At 35.3% G+C, this 21,564-nt stretch overlaps 1 protein-coding gene across 2 annotated transcripts in view; it reads right to left on the reverse strand.

The window, feature by feature from the left end:
• LOC124373595 (unconventional myosin-VIIa) overlaps positions 1–11,046 on the reverse strand; it is a 202,131-nt gene extending 191,085 nt beyond the window's left edge. For both annotated transcript variants that reach the window (XM_046831962.1, XM_046831956.1), the window contains exon 1: positions 10,879–11,046. In XM_046831962.1, coding sequence (XP_046687918.1) covers positions 10,879–10,903 — 25 coding nt within the window. In that variant the 5' untranslated portion in view covers positions 10,904–11,046. The remainder of the gene's footprint in view (positions 1–10,878) is intronic.
• Positions 11,047–21,564: the final 10,518 nt, after the last annotated feature.

The following is a 21,564-nucleotide window of genomic DNA, read 5'->3' on the forward strand; positions in this document are numbered from 1 at the left end:
CGTAACAAAAAGAATCATTCAGGAATAATTCGTCTCTACAGTTGTCGATTTCCAATCAAATCCACATCAATATCATCAATGACCTTGGCGTAATTTCCCCCCCGCACTGTATTAGGGCTGACAGCGCTATTTAAGCGGTCTTTTAGATAGCTAAATGTCCTTTCTAAGTTTTTTTTTTAATATTAATATATTAAAGGAAATAGTATGACACAACTACCCAGACGACCTGACATATTATCATCAACGGAAATCATAATTTTCTTTGTGTGTAATTCTAATAAGCAAAAACAGTGGATGTATTATTAGTATTTTATACATATAGGCTAGGCTCAGAAATCCCCACAATTTTGAGTAATATCATATATACATTAGCTGGTTGTCAACTGTTATATTGCTATATAGCGTGGATTCTTTTTTACCAGTATGAGATTCCATGGCGAGAGGGGAGGGGTGGTTTGTAACCAGGGCTGTACTCAGCTTTGGCGGGCCCTCGAAAAGATATTCGGACGGGCCCCGTCACGTCCACCGCATCCCTTCAAATAGACGTGTTGCGTGGTAGGCCCCGGTAAAATTGTCTGACAAAACCGGTCTGAGTACGGGCTGGTTATACCAACCATTTCCTTCCACCGTTTATGCCATATATACAAAGCTATCCAAGAGTGTAGTGAAAATTTAAAATCGACATATTCCCAGAAAATATTTTGCTACTAGGTCTACGATGAATGCGATGCATTAAGGGACAAGCTAGACTTTCCCCGAAGTCCAAAAATAGTTTGTTTAGTTAACTGTTCAGTCAAAGGACGCCAAGCAGACGGATCGACAATATTGACACTTTATCTCCGTCATCTTAGGCGGGACTGTGTTGCAATGTCTGGTCGATATCGTGACAGTCGAGTTGCACACTCTCGTGAGTTGTAGCAGGGAACACTGAAGGAGGGCGGGGCCTGGAGGTCTCCGGCGGACATACTAAATATTAACAGCCTAGAACCGATTAGTTTATTATAACTTATTATTTAGACTATTACATGAAACTATTTTTCTGCCACAATTGGAAGAAAGGTCGTAGACTCCATGTATGGATGTTACAGTTGTTGTATAAGGTTACTGCTATGGCAATGACAATTTAATTACTGGCATAGTACTATATATATATATATATATATATATATATATATATATATATATATATATATATATATATATATAGTTGTAAAAGCTTGAATACTTTTAAATGTAGCTTTTAGTACTTCTTTTACGTTTATGTGGTGGACCCATTTAGTTCTACGATGATCAATACATGAGATATAACGGTATCACGATTTCCCTTCGTAACATAAATTAAATATCTGCAAATGTGTACCGCAAAATATTACTTAAAACTCTACTTGACTTTCATATGCATTAAACCTTTGAGGACGTACCAGGGTTGTATCAGGGGTGAGTGAACAGAGGATTGAAATTAAATACTTGTCAACAGCACTGTTATATTATTTATATATTTTTTTAAAATAAAACATATCCAATTCCATTAAAAAAACGTTAATACCATGTATAAAGAAATACTCCAAGAGCAGTAAGTAAGTTGCATCTATTGCAGGAACACCAACGACACTTAAGTAATAAACACACAATAAACACCAATAAGCAAAATATTATAAAAAGACATAATAGGCCCACGCAAAATTAATGGAACATCAAAACATCAACAGTACCTAATAGAGTATGCAATAAGAAGTATTAACCAAATAGCGGTGAAATAGCAGTGACAGAGAGAATCACTTTGAAGTTCCAAATCAAAGTTTGGTAATCAAGTTTGAATACCAAAGCACATTAAAAAACACATTCAAATCTTCTTAGAGCATAATGAAAGAGCTTGGGAAAAATATAAATTGTCGTAAATAAATTAGTGGTAAATTATAATTCATCATCCCGGATCTTCTTGGGGGACAAATCCCGTCATTACTTGTGACGTTGCAAATTACATTAGGGAGAAGTGGTGGGCTATAGAACTTCACAATTCGGTGGACTCTTAGCAATTTGAGAGGGCCAATTCCTTAAATACATGGATGACCTAAGCTTGTTTTGGAATTTCAGGTTGGGATTTTATCATTTAGTTCACATTAAGATCCACTGCAGGAGGTCCAGAGCCGAACCGGTACCATGTGTTAGGAAATGCCTCTCACGTAATACAGAGTTGCCACCGAACTTGTGGTGATTGCATCATGATGCTGTGCACGACAGCCATCAGATTACGGCTTCAACTGCCGTACTTGCTGGACTGTGGTACAGGAGTAGCTTGACTCTGACAGAATGACTCGGCCAAATATCAGGACTACCAGTAGATGACGCTGGTTCTGTCTCACGAGTACTATGTGGAGGACTACGCTGTGTACTATTACATGGCAGGTTAATTTTGCGTCTCTTGTTCAGCTCTATGTGAGCGCGAAGTTCTTGGTGATTTCATACAAATGTCATGTATGTTACTTGACTAGGTCTTCGCGACAGCCGTGTGACCTTCAGGCAGTGTAATAAAATAATCTCACAGGTGGACGGTCAGAAGTATCACGCAAGTGGATTTCGCTACAAACACGAGTGTTGTTGGTACCAGCGTCCTTCATACAGCTTTTCATATCCTGTTTAAATTTGTACTTGCCTTCGTTTCAGTTACTGGTAATAACTGAAAAATACCAATATTCTTATTACAAGCCAAGAGTTCGCCAGACCAAGTGTTGCGAAACAGGCTTTGCTGAAATACCGCAAAATTTCAAGTATATAGCTAATTTTTTTCTTGAGATATACTCGCAGGGAAACAAAAATTAGAAAGAAAAGAAATCTTTTTAGCTCTCAGACGGAGAAAATAAAAATTTAGCTACTTCCCTTACCTAAACGCTTCGCTGAACCTTAGCAACAACACATGAATGGACATGCACCAATCGCCAAAAAAGATAATTTTTATCTAAGAGTGAGGTTTCATGGAACATTTCAATCATTAATTCGTGTTCATTCGTTCTCAAGATACTTTGAAGACATTCGGCTACGCTAACGCTTAGCTACATCCCATAAAGGCGCATGCACCATCGTCAAACTAGATGTTGCCTATGTAGAAATAATGTTGCAAGCAACATTTCCAATTATTTCATTTTCAATTATTCCTTGAGATATTCTGTGAAAAACGGACAGACAGAGTGCGGATAAACAAGACAGAAAGAAATGCTGTCTGTCTCCCCCTGAGAGGGTAGGTTTCCCTAATGCTCAGCCAATTACATATTAAATATAACCCATGGTCAATATTTCTTGACGTATTTTACAAAACGCTTAATTTACATTAACCAATGGAATTGCAAACATAATATATTTGTTTTATAAAATATTACCTCTTCGCACAGACATTAATATAGCCTACACTAACGGAATTTGAGCACCATTCCGGGGACTGCAACCTGCTTTCATCAATTATTTTGTGGAGAAATAAAAGAACGCTTCAATAGTACAGGTACCTTTTTAAGTAACAGAAAATGCCAGCACGTAAAAAACTATTAGTGTGATTGAAATCTAGATTGAGCCTAAGGATATTTAATACAATGCTAGTACATTCACAGCTTCAGTAAATATAACACAGAAACTAGTTTGAACTATGAGATAGGGTTTTGCCTTGTTTGTAGACGGGTTTATTTTTGTTTTTACTACTGCGTGGGTTCCTTATCACTAAGTACAAAGTCGAGCTGGTCGAAAGAGTAAATATTAGAAGGATGGCAATAATTAATTAATTAGGATAGTCCGCTATTCATAATGATGTGTTTTCATGTTATTGTACGCTGAATATTAAAATGATTAACATTACAGGTTCCAGGAATACGCATGACTTTTGTACAAGAGAGGAATTACATTATCGAGGGTTCGTACGACCTTGATCGAAGTTGCAGAGTGGCGTTTCTTATCACTGTCATACAAACCTAGCAATCCGCAACATGCATGAAACAAATCAAAGCCCGATTTATCGAAACTATAAATCTACGTAAAAATCAATACTTTTCCATCTAAGCTTTTAACAAATTAGTGCAAATTATTTTAGTGTTTTAAAACGACTCCCTGTACGCTTCACTACATGGTCACCGCGAGCATTCGTTGTCGACACTTCGACGTAAATTTACTTTGATATAAAAATTATTTTTAGATCCCTACGGGCAAGGAGGAGCGTGGTTCATCTACAAAGGCGTGGGATAAAGATTGTTGTTGTGTCACATTTTACTATAGTCAGCGCTATGTATTCATGAGACAGGCCTGTCAGTTAATGTAATTGATTGAAGTCAACTTGGAACACGCACTGCACATTGTGGACCTGAGACATGGCTGTACCACTGCACATCAATGCCTTAAAGCTTACATGTCACCGAGTCGCAGATCATAAATAATGAGCCAGTATATCAGTCTGGAGACGAAAATTCTTTAAATATTTAAATTGCTACGCTTTTAGATTTATTTTATATAAACAATTTAGTACTCTAAGTTCTCCGATGTATTATGTACACTAATACACTAAACCAATGTAGAATATAGTAAATACGTAGATTTCTGTTACAGTTTGCCTATCAATAGAATTATATACAGTAATATTTCTGTTTTGTTATGATCATTCTTATATAACATATGTAATCCTCAAGGGAAAACACCAGATTACGTTTGGCATGACTAATTTTTAACTCAAAATCAGATAACCTGAAACTGGTTAAAAAACAATGTACAGTATGATTATGTCCAAATCTTCTAAATTTAACTAATAATATACCCTTACTACAGTATAACATTCCCAGCATTGGTATTCATATTTTAATCCTAACCTAATCAATATAAGCATAACTGTAGGAAGGTACTTGCGAAAAAACTAGTAGTATTTATTAGGAAATTCTCTATCTACTCTCGGATAAAATATTATGGATACTCGAGTTTGCAAATTAACGAACAAACTAAACATTAGAGCTACAATAAGTCACATTAAGCTTGTTTATATCTGTGCTTAATCGTGTAAAACAATAATTTCCAAACAATAACTCCCGGTTTTTATGTCGATAACAACGAAAAAAGTTGTTATTATTAACTATTATTATTGACCTGACGGTTCAGAAAAATCAGCATTGGTCTCGTTATGGAGCGTGTAATTTTTAAACCATTATTTAAAACGTACAATTTTGAACACGGGTTTAACTGAACAGGTTTTGTTAATTTACCGCGCGGTCCGGGATCTGCTCGTTTGGACGCGCAAACCACCAGACACCGCGGCAACACTGCCCTAGCTACACTGTAATCAAGTGTTATTGGAGCTATGCTAGTCATTTTGTGGTTAACGTTCAAACTATACGGTATCTATACTTTTTGATTCGAGAGTAGACCAAACACTGCAATTATTTTAAAAATCCATGTTGCAATTTATTTGAGCGTTTACAACATCTAAAGGCAGTGTACCTGGAGTATACATTCATCTTTCTTAGCGAAGTTATCTGCCTAATTTTGATAACTAAATGTAAACTAAGATTTATTTTTTTTGTAAATCTTCCATACAAGTAAGATACATTAGTCCAGCTAACCCAATATTGTATAAGCACATTACTTACTTTCTCACCTAAGAAAGAAATTGCCGCTTAGTTTCGATTAGGAAGGAGGGTGTAGGTTACAACGAAAATGTTACATATAAGAATATCTTTCACAGGCATTCGTAGTTTGTTTTTATCTTGATAAACTCAAAAGTAACCAAACGAGTTAAATCAGCGAGAGTCAACGAGGTAAGTAGTGAGTATTTTTCTGAAAGTCTCGAAGCTACTATATCTACTGTACAGATGACTAAAAGTTCTGTCACGGCCATAACACGTGAGTCAAGCCAAGGTATGGCCTATGAAACATTTATTATTTGGTATTTTAAGCCTTTCAACAGCCATTGCACCTGATGGTTGACGTATTTCTTAGGTGAAATTCCTCTATCAATTTCATGATAAAGGAGGCAGTGTGTTTATTTATACAATGTGATACTACGCTCGGATCACCAAACATTCAGGACAATGAAATTAAACAACAAAATACATTTTACCTTATAATACGTAATAAACGTTTATAACGACATGGACAGAGAAGATCTGTGAGAGATTTTTAAACTACCTTTTAGTGTACGAGTATTCACTAACAACTATGAAAAGAAGTGCTTACAAAACAAAACTGGATTCTGCACAGTGCATGCCACTTACAGTGTGACACAATATCCCAGCAAGGCGAAGATGACATGAGGCTACAATAGAACGTCGGGATACAGAGAACCGCGCTCCTTTTGTGGTATTTCCGGAGCGGGCAATGCGCCCAACCGGTCCACATTTCTGTAAGGTAACTTGAGAGGGCACCCGACTCCTCTGCATTCTTGGGCGACAATACAACATATCGTGTTTTCTTTTTTTGCAAGGACGATCGAGACTCCAGAACTTCCTTGGACCTCGTCATAAAACCCCAGTAACCCATAAATAACTTCATGATTTCTCCGGCGAAGTAGGACCACAGGTTTTAAAGGATGACCTTAATATTATTGGTTACACTTATACACTGTAGACCTTTAAAGAGAATTTTAAAGGTCTGATTAATATGTATTCAGATGTTTCAGGATTTTGGAGATTATTCATTGCAAAATCTGTGTTAAATGAAGACGTTGCTTATTTTTCTTCTACGATATTTTCAAAAGGGGTCGTGAACATTCAGTATTTTGAGCGGCCCATCTTTATACTTTTCTGCGAGATCTTTTACACAGCACCTTTCGAACATTGAAAAACCCTCCCGACTCCCTGCCTTATATTTCAAAACCTTGCAAGGCAAGATACTATCCTCAAAATTTTAATCAGTGCGCCCTAAGTTATAAATTACCAAAAGATATACACTTGTAAGTTTGGTTAGAATTGTTTTATAATTACGGTACTTATCGCACTCACAATCGATTGGCGTTAGGGTCTGCAGCAGAATTTTGATTAATGACGATATGAATAAATTTATCTGGAAGTGGTATTAGTCTAGTATGGTGGATTATTGTTATTAATCCCATACAAAATATTTGTTGTTTTTTCAATTTTTTCGAACGCTACGGTTTGGACGCTCAAAATAATCTACATGCAACAAGATACATTGACGCAGATCTCTATAAACAGGAGATGATTTAAATTAATTGTTAATACATTACAATGTTACATCAATGTACTTCAAACTTCAAATACATTGAAATCAAATTGACCATAGCGGACCAAGCTGTCTGAAATATTATAATTTTTCCAAACAATCAAGCTCGCTTCAATATTTTAAAAATATGGTGATTGCGATGATACACAATTCCTTTATTTTCGTACATAGTTTGCACGTGAAATAATTAATGGAGAAAAGATGCGGATTATTATTCAATTGAACAATTCCACTCCATCATTTACACACTACAAGACTTCGGACACTTCGCTGAATATTGCTGAATCAATATTCTCTACCTGAACATGTTTGCTAGGTCAGTGAGCACTTGGGGATTTCCAATATTATATTGCGGGTGAAGATCCTCGTTAAACCCTTACGACACAATCGTTCCGTGAACGCTCTGGCACTCGACGTAGACGGGCACGTGAGGGTGCGCCCAACCCTTGTCCCTGCCTCGCCACTCCCCGAGTAATTTACATGCAGCCGTAACGATGAGGTACGGGGACACTGTGCTGTGAGTTGTAGTCCTCTGGCTTCTTTCTGGTGGTCTCCCTCAACTCGTCAGCTGTTTCTGTGATGTGCATGAGCGAGTAAGTTGGGGGGGGGGACTTCATTCACGATAACTACAGAATCCAATCATTGTAAATGAGCTCCGCTTTTATTTTATTTTTAACGCAGACATTTTACATGTGATAGTCTGCTCTGCCATAACGTTCCTAACTAGTTCTAAATCAGCTGATTTGAGCTTCTCTTTGCTACCCCAAAAATAATTCAGTTTTCCTCACAAATTTACGCGAACAGGTGTGGTATAAAACACTATTTTAAAACACAACGCAACAAAATAATCCTCGTATTAACAATCAACAAGTAATGCAAGAACTACAAAATTAATTTATACAACATGTAATGCTAATTACTTGCGATATGCATAATAATACTACTCTGTACCATTCCTACAGAAATAAAACTGGTCTTCTTTTATTTTATTTAGTTTACTTTGTTTACTGGCTCTCTAATGACATGTTGGACGGAGCTTCACCGATATCGATTAAACCCTACCATCCGCTGATTGTACAATAACAAAGAAAAATACAAATAGGTACAAATAAATATACAACGAAATTTGCTACTAAGAGTTGGTTTTGATTTTAATTGTTGACTTATGAAGTTTTAAGATGTAAGTTATCGGATAAGGTCTTGAGACGATGGGAGTGCTCACTATCCCAAAAGTTTTTTTAGAAAATATGAGCAGAGCTGCGAGCAAAGTGTTTGATGGTGTAACCTAAGACAGAAACATTCCTGCAGCAAACCTGATGAAGGAACATTGGCGTCGATTTGTTAGATTCTGTTCCAAGTTCTAGTAGATTTTCCGGTGCCTGGTGCCTCGGAGGAGTCGTTCCCTCCGGAAGTTATGATAAGTTAATAAAGATCTCTCTCGTCGACACTTGAACTTAGTGACACTGACCCTAGACATCTCTTATGTTCAACCTTGTTTGTGCTTTGGAGGATAGCCTGATAATCTGATTCGTTGGCCCTCGGAAGGCGAGCATAACTGTTAGTGTTGATTTGACGAGAATGCTACAGCCATTCTCATAATCAGCTTCACGTTTTGTCTTTAGATCTTGCAATGCACTTCCAACAGTTTGCGACACTTCACTGCTGCTAACATTTAGGCAGTATTAGGAATGTCAAGAATGTGTTTTAATAGTACGTATTAAGCTTCTGAGAGCGCAGTGTTTGAAGTGGCTAAAGTTGAAAGCTTATCGCGTCGGATGTGGTGATAAGGTAGATCCATTGATTTACTTTCGCTTTGTTGCGGATGTAGCTCTAAGGGCCGAGCCTTTGAGACTAAGGACGAGTGAGTAGTTCTGTGGAGTTTGGTGGCTCTGTTTTCATCTCTGTAGAATCAAATGGAAAGTTCATATATTCGAGTATGCGACGCGGTGGGTAGCGCAGATGTTTACTTTTAATCTGGTCAATTGTAGCGTTTTGTTTCTTTTCACGGCCAACAAATTAAGTCCAAGATATTGACAACTCTTACCTTAGATGTAATTGAGTCCATCCCTATTAGTCTGATTCTAGAATTATATTATCTCAGTAGAGAGTTTAAGCTCGAGTTGGGACTCAAGGAGTTCAGCGGGGAACCGAACAACGAAGTCTTATTCTCCTTTTTCGATTTTAGTACTCTACTTTGACTTAGTAATGACTGTGGCTCACTAGACATCACAATTGGTTTTTTCGCGCTACATAGTCTAGGAGTCAAGAGCCAGTTTAGATTGCCACACTGGTTTTACTTGAAATTGATAGTCAAATTTCTCTTATGAAAATAATCGATCCCCAGCTATACTAGTTTTGGTGGATGTTAACCTACCATTAAATGGTTGAACTCGTGTAAGACACTAAATATAGACTATTAAGAAATTCTCAAAATTAAGCACTTATTATCTTATGCCAAAATGAACTACCATTTTTGGACCATATCCCTTTTTGCTAGGGGGAGTGTAGAATATACATCGCCACAAAATATCCAAATCCTCAGGTATAGAATGTCTCACACTTCCTGATCCTTGTGCTCCTCCCCTCGACCAAAGTGAGATCATTCCATAAAGTGAGATGTGTTGCACTGAGGTTCTAATTGTAGACCGGAATAAGTTATATAAGGTGTACCATTGTTCTTGCCAATATACATATATACTAATAATACAAACCGATTTAGACAAAACTGACAGTTTAGTGTTCTATTAGGCCATCTATATGCTATATGGTAAGTTACGTGGTTTTCTCTTTTGGATTGTTTACCATAATCTAATTCAATGTAACTGAAACTTTTGGTACTCTAAAATTACAATATACTTATTCAATACTGTAACATTTTGCAACTGTAACAAACTCGACTCAGTCAATCCTCAGAGAAGTCGAGCCGAATATTCAATAAAGCGATACAAATTATTAGCGTTCATCACGAGTGAAGTTTATATATACTAAATTTCGGCTTTGGCACTAGTAGTAATTATTTGTGTATCATTAATGGCTTCAGAATCAAATAAATCTAAATTGCAATTAATAATGGTTGCGTTATATCAAATGTGAACGTTTGTATTATTTAAATCACAAACCCACAGAAAGAACATTTGGTTTCCAATAATAAAAACGCACATACACCGTTCTCATATTGAATTAAGGGGTGAAATCCACGCCCTATTGTTGCCAGACACTTGAGGTCTCCGCAGATCCTAACTTGCAATGCTACGACATTTCACCGGTTATTTATACTAATAGATGAGTTAAGTGGTAATTCATTGTGGGTCCGGACAAACAGAATTAAACGTTTAGAAATGATACTCGTCCCTTAGTGCGGCAGATCAATATACACAAGCGTGCGAATAACAATATTGCAGATTGCAGCCGGCGATCACCCTTCAACTCACAATTGCAATTATTAATACAAATCCCTATATATTATCATAGGTAAAAAATACAAAATGGATAAATTAGATTTTATATTTATTTAACCAATACGCTGCATACAGTAGTTGTATTATTGATTAAATAGTTGTGAAGTGTAGCTTGTATATAAAATATAAAGTTAAGTTTACAAAATTATTTCAAGTGTAACTTGAGAAAAATAATAAACATTTGAAATATTACTTTTAGCAAAGAAAATAGTTTTCTTACCTTGAACCGCTCCAAAACTGGACATGCTGGGTCAGCGTTTAATCCTCCACTATATTGTTAATCCACGAAGGGCACACAACAACACTGAGACATGAAAATAACACTGAAAGCACATGGCACACCAACCACTATCACGGACGCAGCATCGCGAACAACTGGCTCCAGCAGCCTCGCCGTGCCCGCCCAAGCCGAGCCGGAAGAGCCAAGCCGCCTGTCAACAGGGAAGGGAACTGCTGGATCCGCGTTGCTAAGCAACGGCATGCCAGCGCTCCTAGCGGTAAAACTGAGAACCATATAAGTACATTGGGAGAACGGTGCGTGGCGCCCCATCTGTTAGCAATTCGTTAAAACTAAAATGCAGCAAACGGAGCAATAAATTAAATATTGGAGTAAAGGTTTCTTTATCTTAGCTCAATTTTTTTAAATATGTTTATTAATTAATATTGATAGTTAATTTTAATATCAAGCGAAAATACTATTTTAGAATAATAGAGATCCGTACAACACTTAATGTAACTGTTTGGCTACTCTAGGATCCAGATAAAGGAAATAATTCGATGTCACTGTTGTGTGCAATGTAAAGAAGTCACCTACTATTGTTTGGTAGTGTCAATTATGTAAATATCACCTAGGTCTGAGGTTGAGGATAACATCATACATGATTATCAGTACTTACGCAATATAAGTTGTTCACCACACTTAATGTAACTGTTTGGCTACTCTAGGATCCAGATAAAGGAAATAATTCGATGTCACTGTTGTGTGCAATGTAAAGAAGTCACCTACTATTGTTTGGTAGTGTCAATTATGTAAATATCACCTAGGTCTGAGGTTGAGGATAACATCATACATGATTATCAGTACTTACGCAATATAAGTTGTTCACCACACTTAATGTAACTGTTTGGCTACTCTAGGATCCAGATAAAGGAAATAATTCGATGTCACTGTTGTGTGCAATGTAAAGAAGTCACCTACTATTGTTTGGTAGTGTCAATTATGTAAATATCACCTAGGTCTGAGGTTGAGGATAACATCATACATGATTATCAGTACTTACGCAATATAAGTTATTCACCACACTTAATGTAACTGTTTGGCTACTCTAGGATCCAGATAAAGGAAATAATTCGATGTCACTGTGGTGTGCAATGTAAAGAAGTCACCTACTATTGTTTGGTAGTGTCAATTATGTAAATATCACCTAGGTCTGAGGTTGAGGATAACATCATACATGATTATCAGTACTTACGCAATATAAGTTATTCACCACACTTAATGTAACTGTTTGGCTACTCTAGGATCCAGATAAAGGAAATAATTCGATGTCACTGTTGTGTGCAATGTAAAGAAGTCACCTACTATTGTTTGGTAGTGTCAATTATGTAAATATCACCTAGGTCTGAGGTTGAGGATAACATCATACATGATTATCAGTACTTACGCAATATAAGTTATTCACCACACTTAATGTAACTGTTTGGCTATTCTAGGATCCAGATAAAGGAAATAATTCGATGTCACTGTTGTGTGCAATGTAAAGAAGTCACCTACTATTATTTGGTAGTGTCAATTATGTAAATATCACCTAGGTCTGAGGTTGAGGATAACATCATACATGATTATCAGTACTTACGCAATATAAGTTATTCACCACATTTAATGTAACTGTTTGGCTACTCTAGGATCCAGATAAAGGAAATAATTCGATGTCACTGTTGTGTGCAATGTAAAGAAGTCACCTACTATTGTTTGGTAGTGTCAATTATGTAAATATCACCTAGGTCTGAGGTTGAGGATAACATCATACATGATTGTCAGTACTTACACAATATAAGTTATTCACCACACTTAATGTAACTGTTTGGCTACTCTAGGATCCAAATAAAGGAAATAATTCGATGTCACTGTTGTGTGCAATGTAAAGAAGTCACCTACTATTGTCTGGTAGTGTCAATTATGTAAATATCACCTAGGTCTGAGGTTGAGGATAACATCATACATGATTATCAGTACTTACGCAATATAAGTTATTCCCCACACTTAATGTAACTGTTTGGCTACTCTAGGATCCAGATAAAGGAAATAATTCGATGTCACTGTTGTGTGCAATGTAAAGAAGTCACCTACTATTGTTTGGTAGTGTCAATTATGTAAATATCACCTAGGTCTGAGGTTGAGGATAACATCATACATGATTATCAGTACTTACGCAATATAAGTTATTCACCACACTTAATGTAACTGTTTGGCTACTCTAGGATCCAGATAAAGGAAATAATTCGATGTCACTGTTGTGTGCAATGTAAAGAAGTCACCTACTATTGTTTGGTAGTGTCAATTATGTAAATATCACCTAGGTCTGAGGTTGAGGATAACATCATACATGATTATCAGTACTTACGCAATATAATTTATTCACCACACTTAATGTAACTGTTTGGCTACTCTAGGATCCAGATAAAGGAAATAATTCGATGTCACTGTTGTGTGCAATGTAAAGAAGTCACCTACTATTGTTTGGTAGTGTCAATTATGTAAATATCACCTAGGTCTGAGGTTGAGGATAACATCATACATGATTATCAGTACTTACGCAATATAAGTTGTTCACCACACTTAATCGATAGCATTTAGATACGAAAAAATAATGACGTTGTGGTTAATTTTCTTCAATAACATTAAGGAAGTTATATTTGTTTATGAAAATATTTATTTAATTTACCACATTGGAGGATGTTACGGATAGCTGGGTTTATTTTTTTCCTCTCAAGTTGTTTTTCCTAGCACACGCATTGATGGTCGGAGACATTCATGATCAGGCCCCTGTTGTCTTTGTGGTAAATAAACAAACGTAACCATAGTTAAATTTATAACAATTAAAACTAATTTAACGTAACTTTAAACTAGTTTCGTTTACACATACAACATAAACTGTTAGCCGACGTTATTACTTTATGGGAGTCTATCGAGTGGTTATAATTTGTAGGTAATTTCTGTCATGAAACATGTTTATTATTGTTCAATATGTGTTTCTTTAATTTCCCTGCCATAAACGCACAATTTTCTATACGTATGTTTACATCATAAGAACACATAACTAAATTATGTCGTGACGATGCATAACTCATCCGAACAATTCATAGGGCATTCTATATCATGACGACGTTTGAAAGCGGCATTGTCTTTTATTTAAACTTATTAACGCCTCCAGAACGATATTAGTCTGATAAAAACGGCCAGTTCCCGGGGTTAAAACTCCATAGTCAAGTAATAAAATTTAAAAAATCTAGGCCTTTGTCAAAAAATACAGTACACATATTTGTTCTTTGTCTGAATGCGTACTGAGTTACTGTCCGTCCAGCTAAACGCAAACTATGTTGGTCCAGCTAAGTAAGACTAAAGTTCATTATAAAGACTATCCAGTTCCATTCACTGTTTGCTGAAGACCACGAAGAAACATTCGAACAATACAGGTAGACTACAGATCTTAGACAACCCTCACCCTGACAGAAGTGACGGGCAACACCCGTGTGCTCAGACGGTAGTTATGCCAGTTACTGATGTAAACAAATCGGAATAATTATGACTAACTATTGCGGCTCATAGTCTTGGGCTTTTTAGTGGTACATCCAGTTTCCATTTAGTGGAGGACACTCATAAGCCTAGTGATTCATAATCTATGTGATAAATATCCTAACAGATACAGTTTGTTGTTGGTTTCAACGTAGTGCGGGTCGAGTTAAAAACGCCAATAGATGGCATGGTTTATTTACGGTTTAGTTATCTATCCATCGTTTATAAATATAAGTAGAAAGCAGTCTATGTGTGTGCGAGATTCAAAATGGGCAAACACCATTAACATTAAAATGAATATTTTTATTCTTTGCTTAATTGTACGTAAGAAAAACAAACATTTAACTAAAATAGTTTTTCTTGCTCTGTTGGAAGAAGTAGGTAGACAACTGAAATATTGTTAATTTACTGCCATAGGACGTATATATACAAAGCATCTCGAAAACCGTCCGAGATATCAAACATTGTTAAATATAAAATATTATGTTTTCAGCGTTCAAGAAAACTTTTTTATCTGTTACCTAAGTTCATAAATAACGGACTTGTGAATTTTAAACTTGTTTTAATTTTTTAGGACAGTTATCGTTTCCATAAGCGGCATATATATTTCTTGTGGGGGTGGTTATGAATTGTGTAAAGTTGATTGAGGTATACCTGCGACCATTAGTGTGTTACACGAAGGTAACACGTTATCAGATAACTCATCTCGTTATCTCGTAATGACATAGTTAATCGCCTTAATAAAGGTAAGCTGACTAACAACAGCAAACAGCATGTAGTTAGCGAACAGTCGTAAAGTTCCATAAAATGGGGATAAAAAAAGGGGAAATAGTGTGAGAAAAAGAGGGTTTAAAATATGGTATTGGCAGACCGTTTTTTAGGCCCGCGGAGTTCTGCATGGAAGTACAGAGCGGCATGTATTGGGGGTCGGCAAAATTAGAAATTGTATTTGTAATAACATATTAACAAAGCAAAAAAATAGTCATAACGCGTTATGTTATATTATTCAAGAGACACGCCTTTGGTAGTCTGGATGAGGGCGACACTCCCGTGTAACGAATACAGGTTTGTAGGCTATATATAGACAGATATTGTTCTACAAACAATCTGCCGCCGCGTTGTCAAGGCCTACCGCTCCAATACCATCAAAACGTATTTATATATGAACAATAACAATAAAGTAATGTGACTTTATAATTAGCATAGTAATTAATTCATAATGGTAACATATTTTCCTGTATGTATTTTGTTATAAATTGGCCATCATTGAGTTAGTAATATGTTCAGAGAGATTAAGGCGAGCTGAGGGGGTGGGGTTCCTCAGAAAGTAGTACAAATCTAGAGGGAGATATGAGTCCAAAAAGTTTGAGAAACAATGCTGTCCGCATTGGTATGATTTTCATCCTTCGGGTAAGCATATATTTCATGTCTTTAACACCCTAAAAAGGGGGTTGCCAAGAGACAACCAACAAGAACTACTGTAGAGTAAAACATACGAGTGGCCAGATCCCTCTATATCCCCAAATATTACCTTTCGAGTGTTTTAATGTAGTTGGTTGCATTGAAAATAATATTAAGTATTACAGTTACTTGCTGAGAAGTTTAGCGACCAAAACTTCTCTATGAATCATGCAATGGGTCCGAATCATACTTGTCGCTTTGTCTGAACGAGAGCATGAAGCCTCTTTTTTCGATCCATCATTGAACTGGCATCAGGATTATGGATTAATTGCTTATTGGGTTTTCTGAATGGAGTGATGTGTAGAGTGTCCTGTTGTCAAGGTCACTCCTTCCACGAAATAGTGGTGAGTGCGCCTGCGAGTCTCTTACCAGAACGTTCTTCGTGCGATAACGTAGAATCTCTTTTGTTTATGCTTAATTATTTTAATATAACAGTACTTTTGAATAATGGAGCTGTACCTGTTTTAATGGTAATTAAATAATTCTATATGATATCATAAACCTAAGCTAACGTGAAGGCAATAATAAATATATTGTTTAAAAGGTATCACACAATATTCAAGTCACCGCCGCTCAACCGCGGCGTATCTAACCACCAACATTCAGGTCAGAATGAATGGCCGCAAATTTCAAATGATGTAACTTTAAATCAGTGAAAACCCATCTTGAGAATACCGTGTTATAACTGTTTTCTTGTTATAATAACAACAAACATTTATTCTACGGACGGATTGTACAGAAATCTTTGAAGTATTCTTGCTTTTTACGTTTGAGTTCATTAATAAAAATAATAAATTTCTCATGATAATATTAAATCAAACCAATCTACTTCAAACTATAGGCTATAACTTAGTAGTGTATACTATCAGGCTATACTAGTGTTACTTCAAATACTAAATTGTTGCTTTGTTGTTGAAAAATAAGTTACGATAACGACGTACCTAGCAGATAAAACATGAACCATTTTAAGCCTACCATCTGGTCGATAAAGTCGGAGGTAGCTCAAATCTCTGGCGGTCGAACGTAAAACTAACTCTCTGATGGAGGTATCTAATATGGCACTGTTTAAAAAAATAAACTGCACATTGAATAATCATTTCTACTTTTGTTATGGACACTTATCTTTCCTGAATGTAGCCTATATACTTCTTTTGTTGTGTGGTATTGTAAAATATACTGTATTTTGTTGTTTTATAATAACCTTCAGAAAGTAATCAAACTTCATGTTTAAAGTACAGGACATTTATGGGTAGAAAATATAAAATAGGTGTTCAATACTAAGTAAACTACAATAATCACTGCGTTATACTTATGACTCTTATGAGACTAAACTGGAATGCTAACCAAGTGGATCGTAGCACTAATTACACCCAATGTGAGGTTGTTGATAATAAAAGATGAGGTGGTTAGAAAATATGCAAGTAATTATTACAGTTGGAGTAAAAGTTGTATTAAAAATAAAGTTGAAAAAGATATTATTGAACCCATTCCCTTCTAGTTTAATATTTCACTGGATATTTTCAAATAAACGTTTTACCCAGTAATGATCACCTTCAAATGCCAATTAATTATTTTGAACTGTTTTCATTGAATTTTTGTAATTTATAGATCAAAGTTGCCTAACAATATGGCACTCAAAAGTAATAAAACAACAAATTTTAAATTTGAGTAAAATAGAATTAAGTCCATGATAAGAACTTCTTGGTGGGTGAAATTCTGCCTACAAGTTTATAAGTACTTTCCAGAAAAATTTTATCTTTTTAATATTTTTTACATTTTTATTTAATAAATCAATATGTTTTTACAGAAAACACTTTTCATGGTCACCATGCATTTGTAAGAATATTTTCAAAAACATTTTGAAAAGTCTACAACACTAAATACAGTCCATTGAATGTTAAAAATATTGTAAATCACAAATGCAAACAAATACTTCTTAGCAGAATTATTTGATTTTATAAACTCAAATTACACAAAATATGACATCCACACCTAATAAATATTTGCTGAATAAATACCCATGCTTTGCTACTAGATGAAAACATAAACTATTTCATTAAATTTGATGTTGCAACTATTACGTAAAATGGATAATAAATTATTAAGTCATTAAAATATGTAGTTTTTTCTTCTTAAAACTTCCCTGTACACAACTGAATATTTACAGTGCCATCCTACAACTCCTGTAACCTTCTGTCTCCTGTGTCTAATAGTAAGTGTGAGAATTAATCAACTGTTATAACTCTCATGTTTACACTAAAGATAACTTTATAACATTGAGCCGCAGATAAGATTACTTAATACAAGCTTTAACTTCATTACAATAAGTTCCTTGGGGTACTATAAGTAGTATTTCTCTAATATCACCAACCAGCAACAATTATCTCCCTGCAACTGACTTGCAGCTATGTATATCTGAAGAGTCCTGTACGAAGCTTCAAATCCGCACTTACGGACTCGTTCCAGAAAATCAGTTTATATTCTGGAAAAAACTTAAATTCAGATGGATTTTTTTTCACAGAAAGTTCACTAAATCAATTAGTTGTCAAGACTAGAACATTTTATGTAGTTGTCAGAGATAGGCCGAATTTGCATACTGTGGAGGGAAAACAAAGTCCTCAAGGAAAAACTGTCTTCATAAAAAAGAATCAAAGGAATTTAGGTAAAGCCTAAGGCAATGTGTCATTGTTTGTGAAAAAATAACAAAGTCTTCCATCTGGTTTAAGGGTAAATAAGTTTTTTATTGATATTGGCAATGGAAGCAAGTGAAACAAACGTTTAAGTTTTGGAATTCTGTAATAAAAATAAAAGAAATGATCCATTGAACATCATGAAGTCCACCAATGTAACACCACATGAAGTGAAGGCAGCAATGAATTATATCAAATCAGAAGCTATAGGCAATGATCACAATTCAATTCAAATGTTAAAAGCTGTGAGGCCGTTCGCACCTGGAGCTGTAAGTCTTTTGATTAATCAATCCATATTGTCAATAGTGTTCTCACAGGCTGGGAGACAAGTATTGCAAGGCCACTACCAAAGAGGAAAAAGTTAAAAGTGTCAAATACCTGGGGGACAAACTTCTGGCCCACTTCCAGGCAACGTGGTGTACCGCAAAAATGTTACTTGGGGTCTACAACGACTACATCGTTCAATTTGCACACATCTGACTTTGTTAATTATGTGCTACATTGCAATATACACTTATAAGCTGATGACTTATAAGCAGTTATAAGCACTTATAAGCAGTTTCACTTGTCAAGAGAACAGAATTACTTTCATACTAAATGGGGAGGGTCTGACCGTGTGATACTATCAAGACCCTCGATTAGATGTCAAGTTGGACAGGGAGCTTTTATTTTCAGATCACATAACAAATCCTTCTCAGTGCACATTAGGCAGACTAAGAGGCTGACAGAATTTGCAAAGCTCCAACTTATGCGGTCACCGATTCTATCAGCATTTTACTACTGCTATCCTACATATAAGTATTGCATCTCAATGGAAAGACTACAACTCTGCTGTCCATTTTGATATTTGTATAAAATGGAACTATCATGTCACTCCCTTTCGAGGGCCTGCTAACGTTTTGACGATGAAAACTGTATGCAGAATACTTACTTACTGCATTGTTCACAAAACTCAAACTTAATGAGACACAGTAAAATATTCTCTTATATTTACACACAAAAAATAAACTTCTATTATTAGGTAACAGGAATCTAATTATGTTGGGATCTTTGCTCCCATATATCTAGTTCAAATTCTTGGGTTATCGAGATTAATTATTGATTTCCACACATCTCACAAATTACAATAACCATATTGTTACAGATATTTAAATTTTAAAAGTATGTTTGAAAACACTATTTGTAAAAATTCAGCTTCCTTGGTTTGTGAGGAATTGTAGCGAGCCCCTTCAACAAATTAAGGTAGGCAACATTGCACAACATTAACTTAGTTTTTAATATATTTATGGGCTGAATTTTCCCAAATCCTTTCATAGGACACGTCTATAGCATATAAAGAATGTTTTTGCCGAGTATCATGGTCCAAAGTCCTGTAGTTTCTAAGAAAATGTGATCAGTCAGTCAGCCAATGTTAGTGTAAGTAAGATATTTGTCTAGAGGGAATATTTGGTGTGCTATGAGATGTACTGTCCATACAGGGTCAGGTGTGCTCTCCGTACACATGTTTGGTCAGTCAGTGGTGTAATAAAGTCCAATCAAAACACTTATAACAGCGCAGCTGCTGGAATCTGGAGTCATGTTTGTCTGAAGAGGTCCAGGAATTGTCATGATGGCGAAGAAGCTAAAAAAGAAGTCTTTACAATGTTTCAACTTCAAAGACACCTAGAATCAATAACTAGCATAAATTAAAGTCGTTTTTTATGTTGGTCTGTTAGTGATCAATATTTTATAAACTACTAAACGTAATTTGATACGGTTTTCACTAGCTTCACTTTGAACTAGGGCACATTCCTAGGTATGATACATCAATATTTTAATCATAGAAAGTAGAGAAAGATTTTGTTAATGTGAAAAGTTTGAGCACTTTTGTTTTTAATACTGACTACACCTCACAACTTCGAACAAAATAATGGACTATGGAATTGTACATTTCAAAAAGCCTACCAAAAAGTCTGGAGTGTCATTTATATTATGCACTGCAGACTTTTTGGTAGGCTTATATATATATATATATATATATATATATATATATATATATATATATATATATATATATAATTTATATAATATACGTACAAAATATCATATATGTAATATAATATATTTAATTATATAATATGTATATTTTATTTTATATATATACCAGGTGAGTTTTTTAAAGTGATCCAATAGCTAACTTTTTAATTACACGACTTAGCACCACACTTTAAATCTGGAACTTGCTCAATTTTAAGTTTCACTCAGGAATACACTTTTAAATTTTTTGAAGATACCCGCCATTTTGCAATATGGTGGCCAACTTTAAAATCTATTTTGGAACACCTTGCATTTTATGTTGTTTTTAGATTCTACTCTAAAATTTACAATCCTTCACAATACTTCCATCGTCAAAAATAACCTTCAAACAAAGAATTGATTCTCGGTACGGACCCGGAACCAGTAGACAAATCAAAGACCTTGAGAGCTTGCATCTTAAGCTAACTAAACACATTAATCATTTAACTTTCTTGCATAAATGTAAGGTTGAAGACCTTATGCCTATAGGGTTAACTCTAAAAACTCCTTTTCATAGTAGGAAAGCCAGTAAAATTTTGTCTTCTACTTCTAAATCTTTACTTAAAGAAAGAATTTGCATATCATCATCGTGAAAGATACCTCCTCCAAAATAATATTGAGTGTAAAAAAAACTGAATTAAAAACACTGATCGGTACAGAATTCAACAAAATTCTCGAAAGCATCCAAAATAGATGTATAAAAGTTTCTGAAACAGATAAGAAAAAGAAAATCTCCAAACTGGAAAAAATTAGGCCTAAAAAATGTGATTTGCCTAAGGATGGCAACGTGAATACGGATGCAAATAATAAAAATGTAATCAACCTCTCTTCAAAAATCCTGAATGAAGCGGAAATATCAGTCTTATCCAAGGGTTTAAACTTTTCTGTGGCACAAAAATCGGTA

Source organism: Homalodisca vitripennis, chromosome 1 (genome assembly GCF_021130785.1).
Source record: "Homalodisca vitripennis isolate AUS2020 chromosome 1, UT_GWSS_2.1, whole genome shotgun sequence".
NCBI classification, from domain to species: domain Eukaryota; kingdom Metazoa; phylum Arthropoda; class Insecta; order Hemiptera; family Cicadellidae; genus Homalodisca; species Homalodisca vitripennis.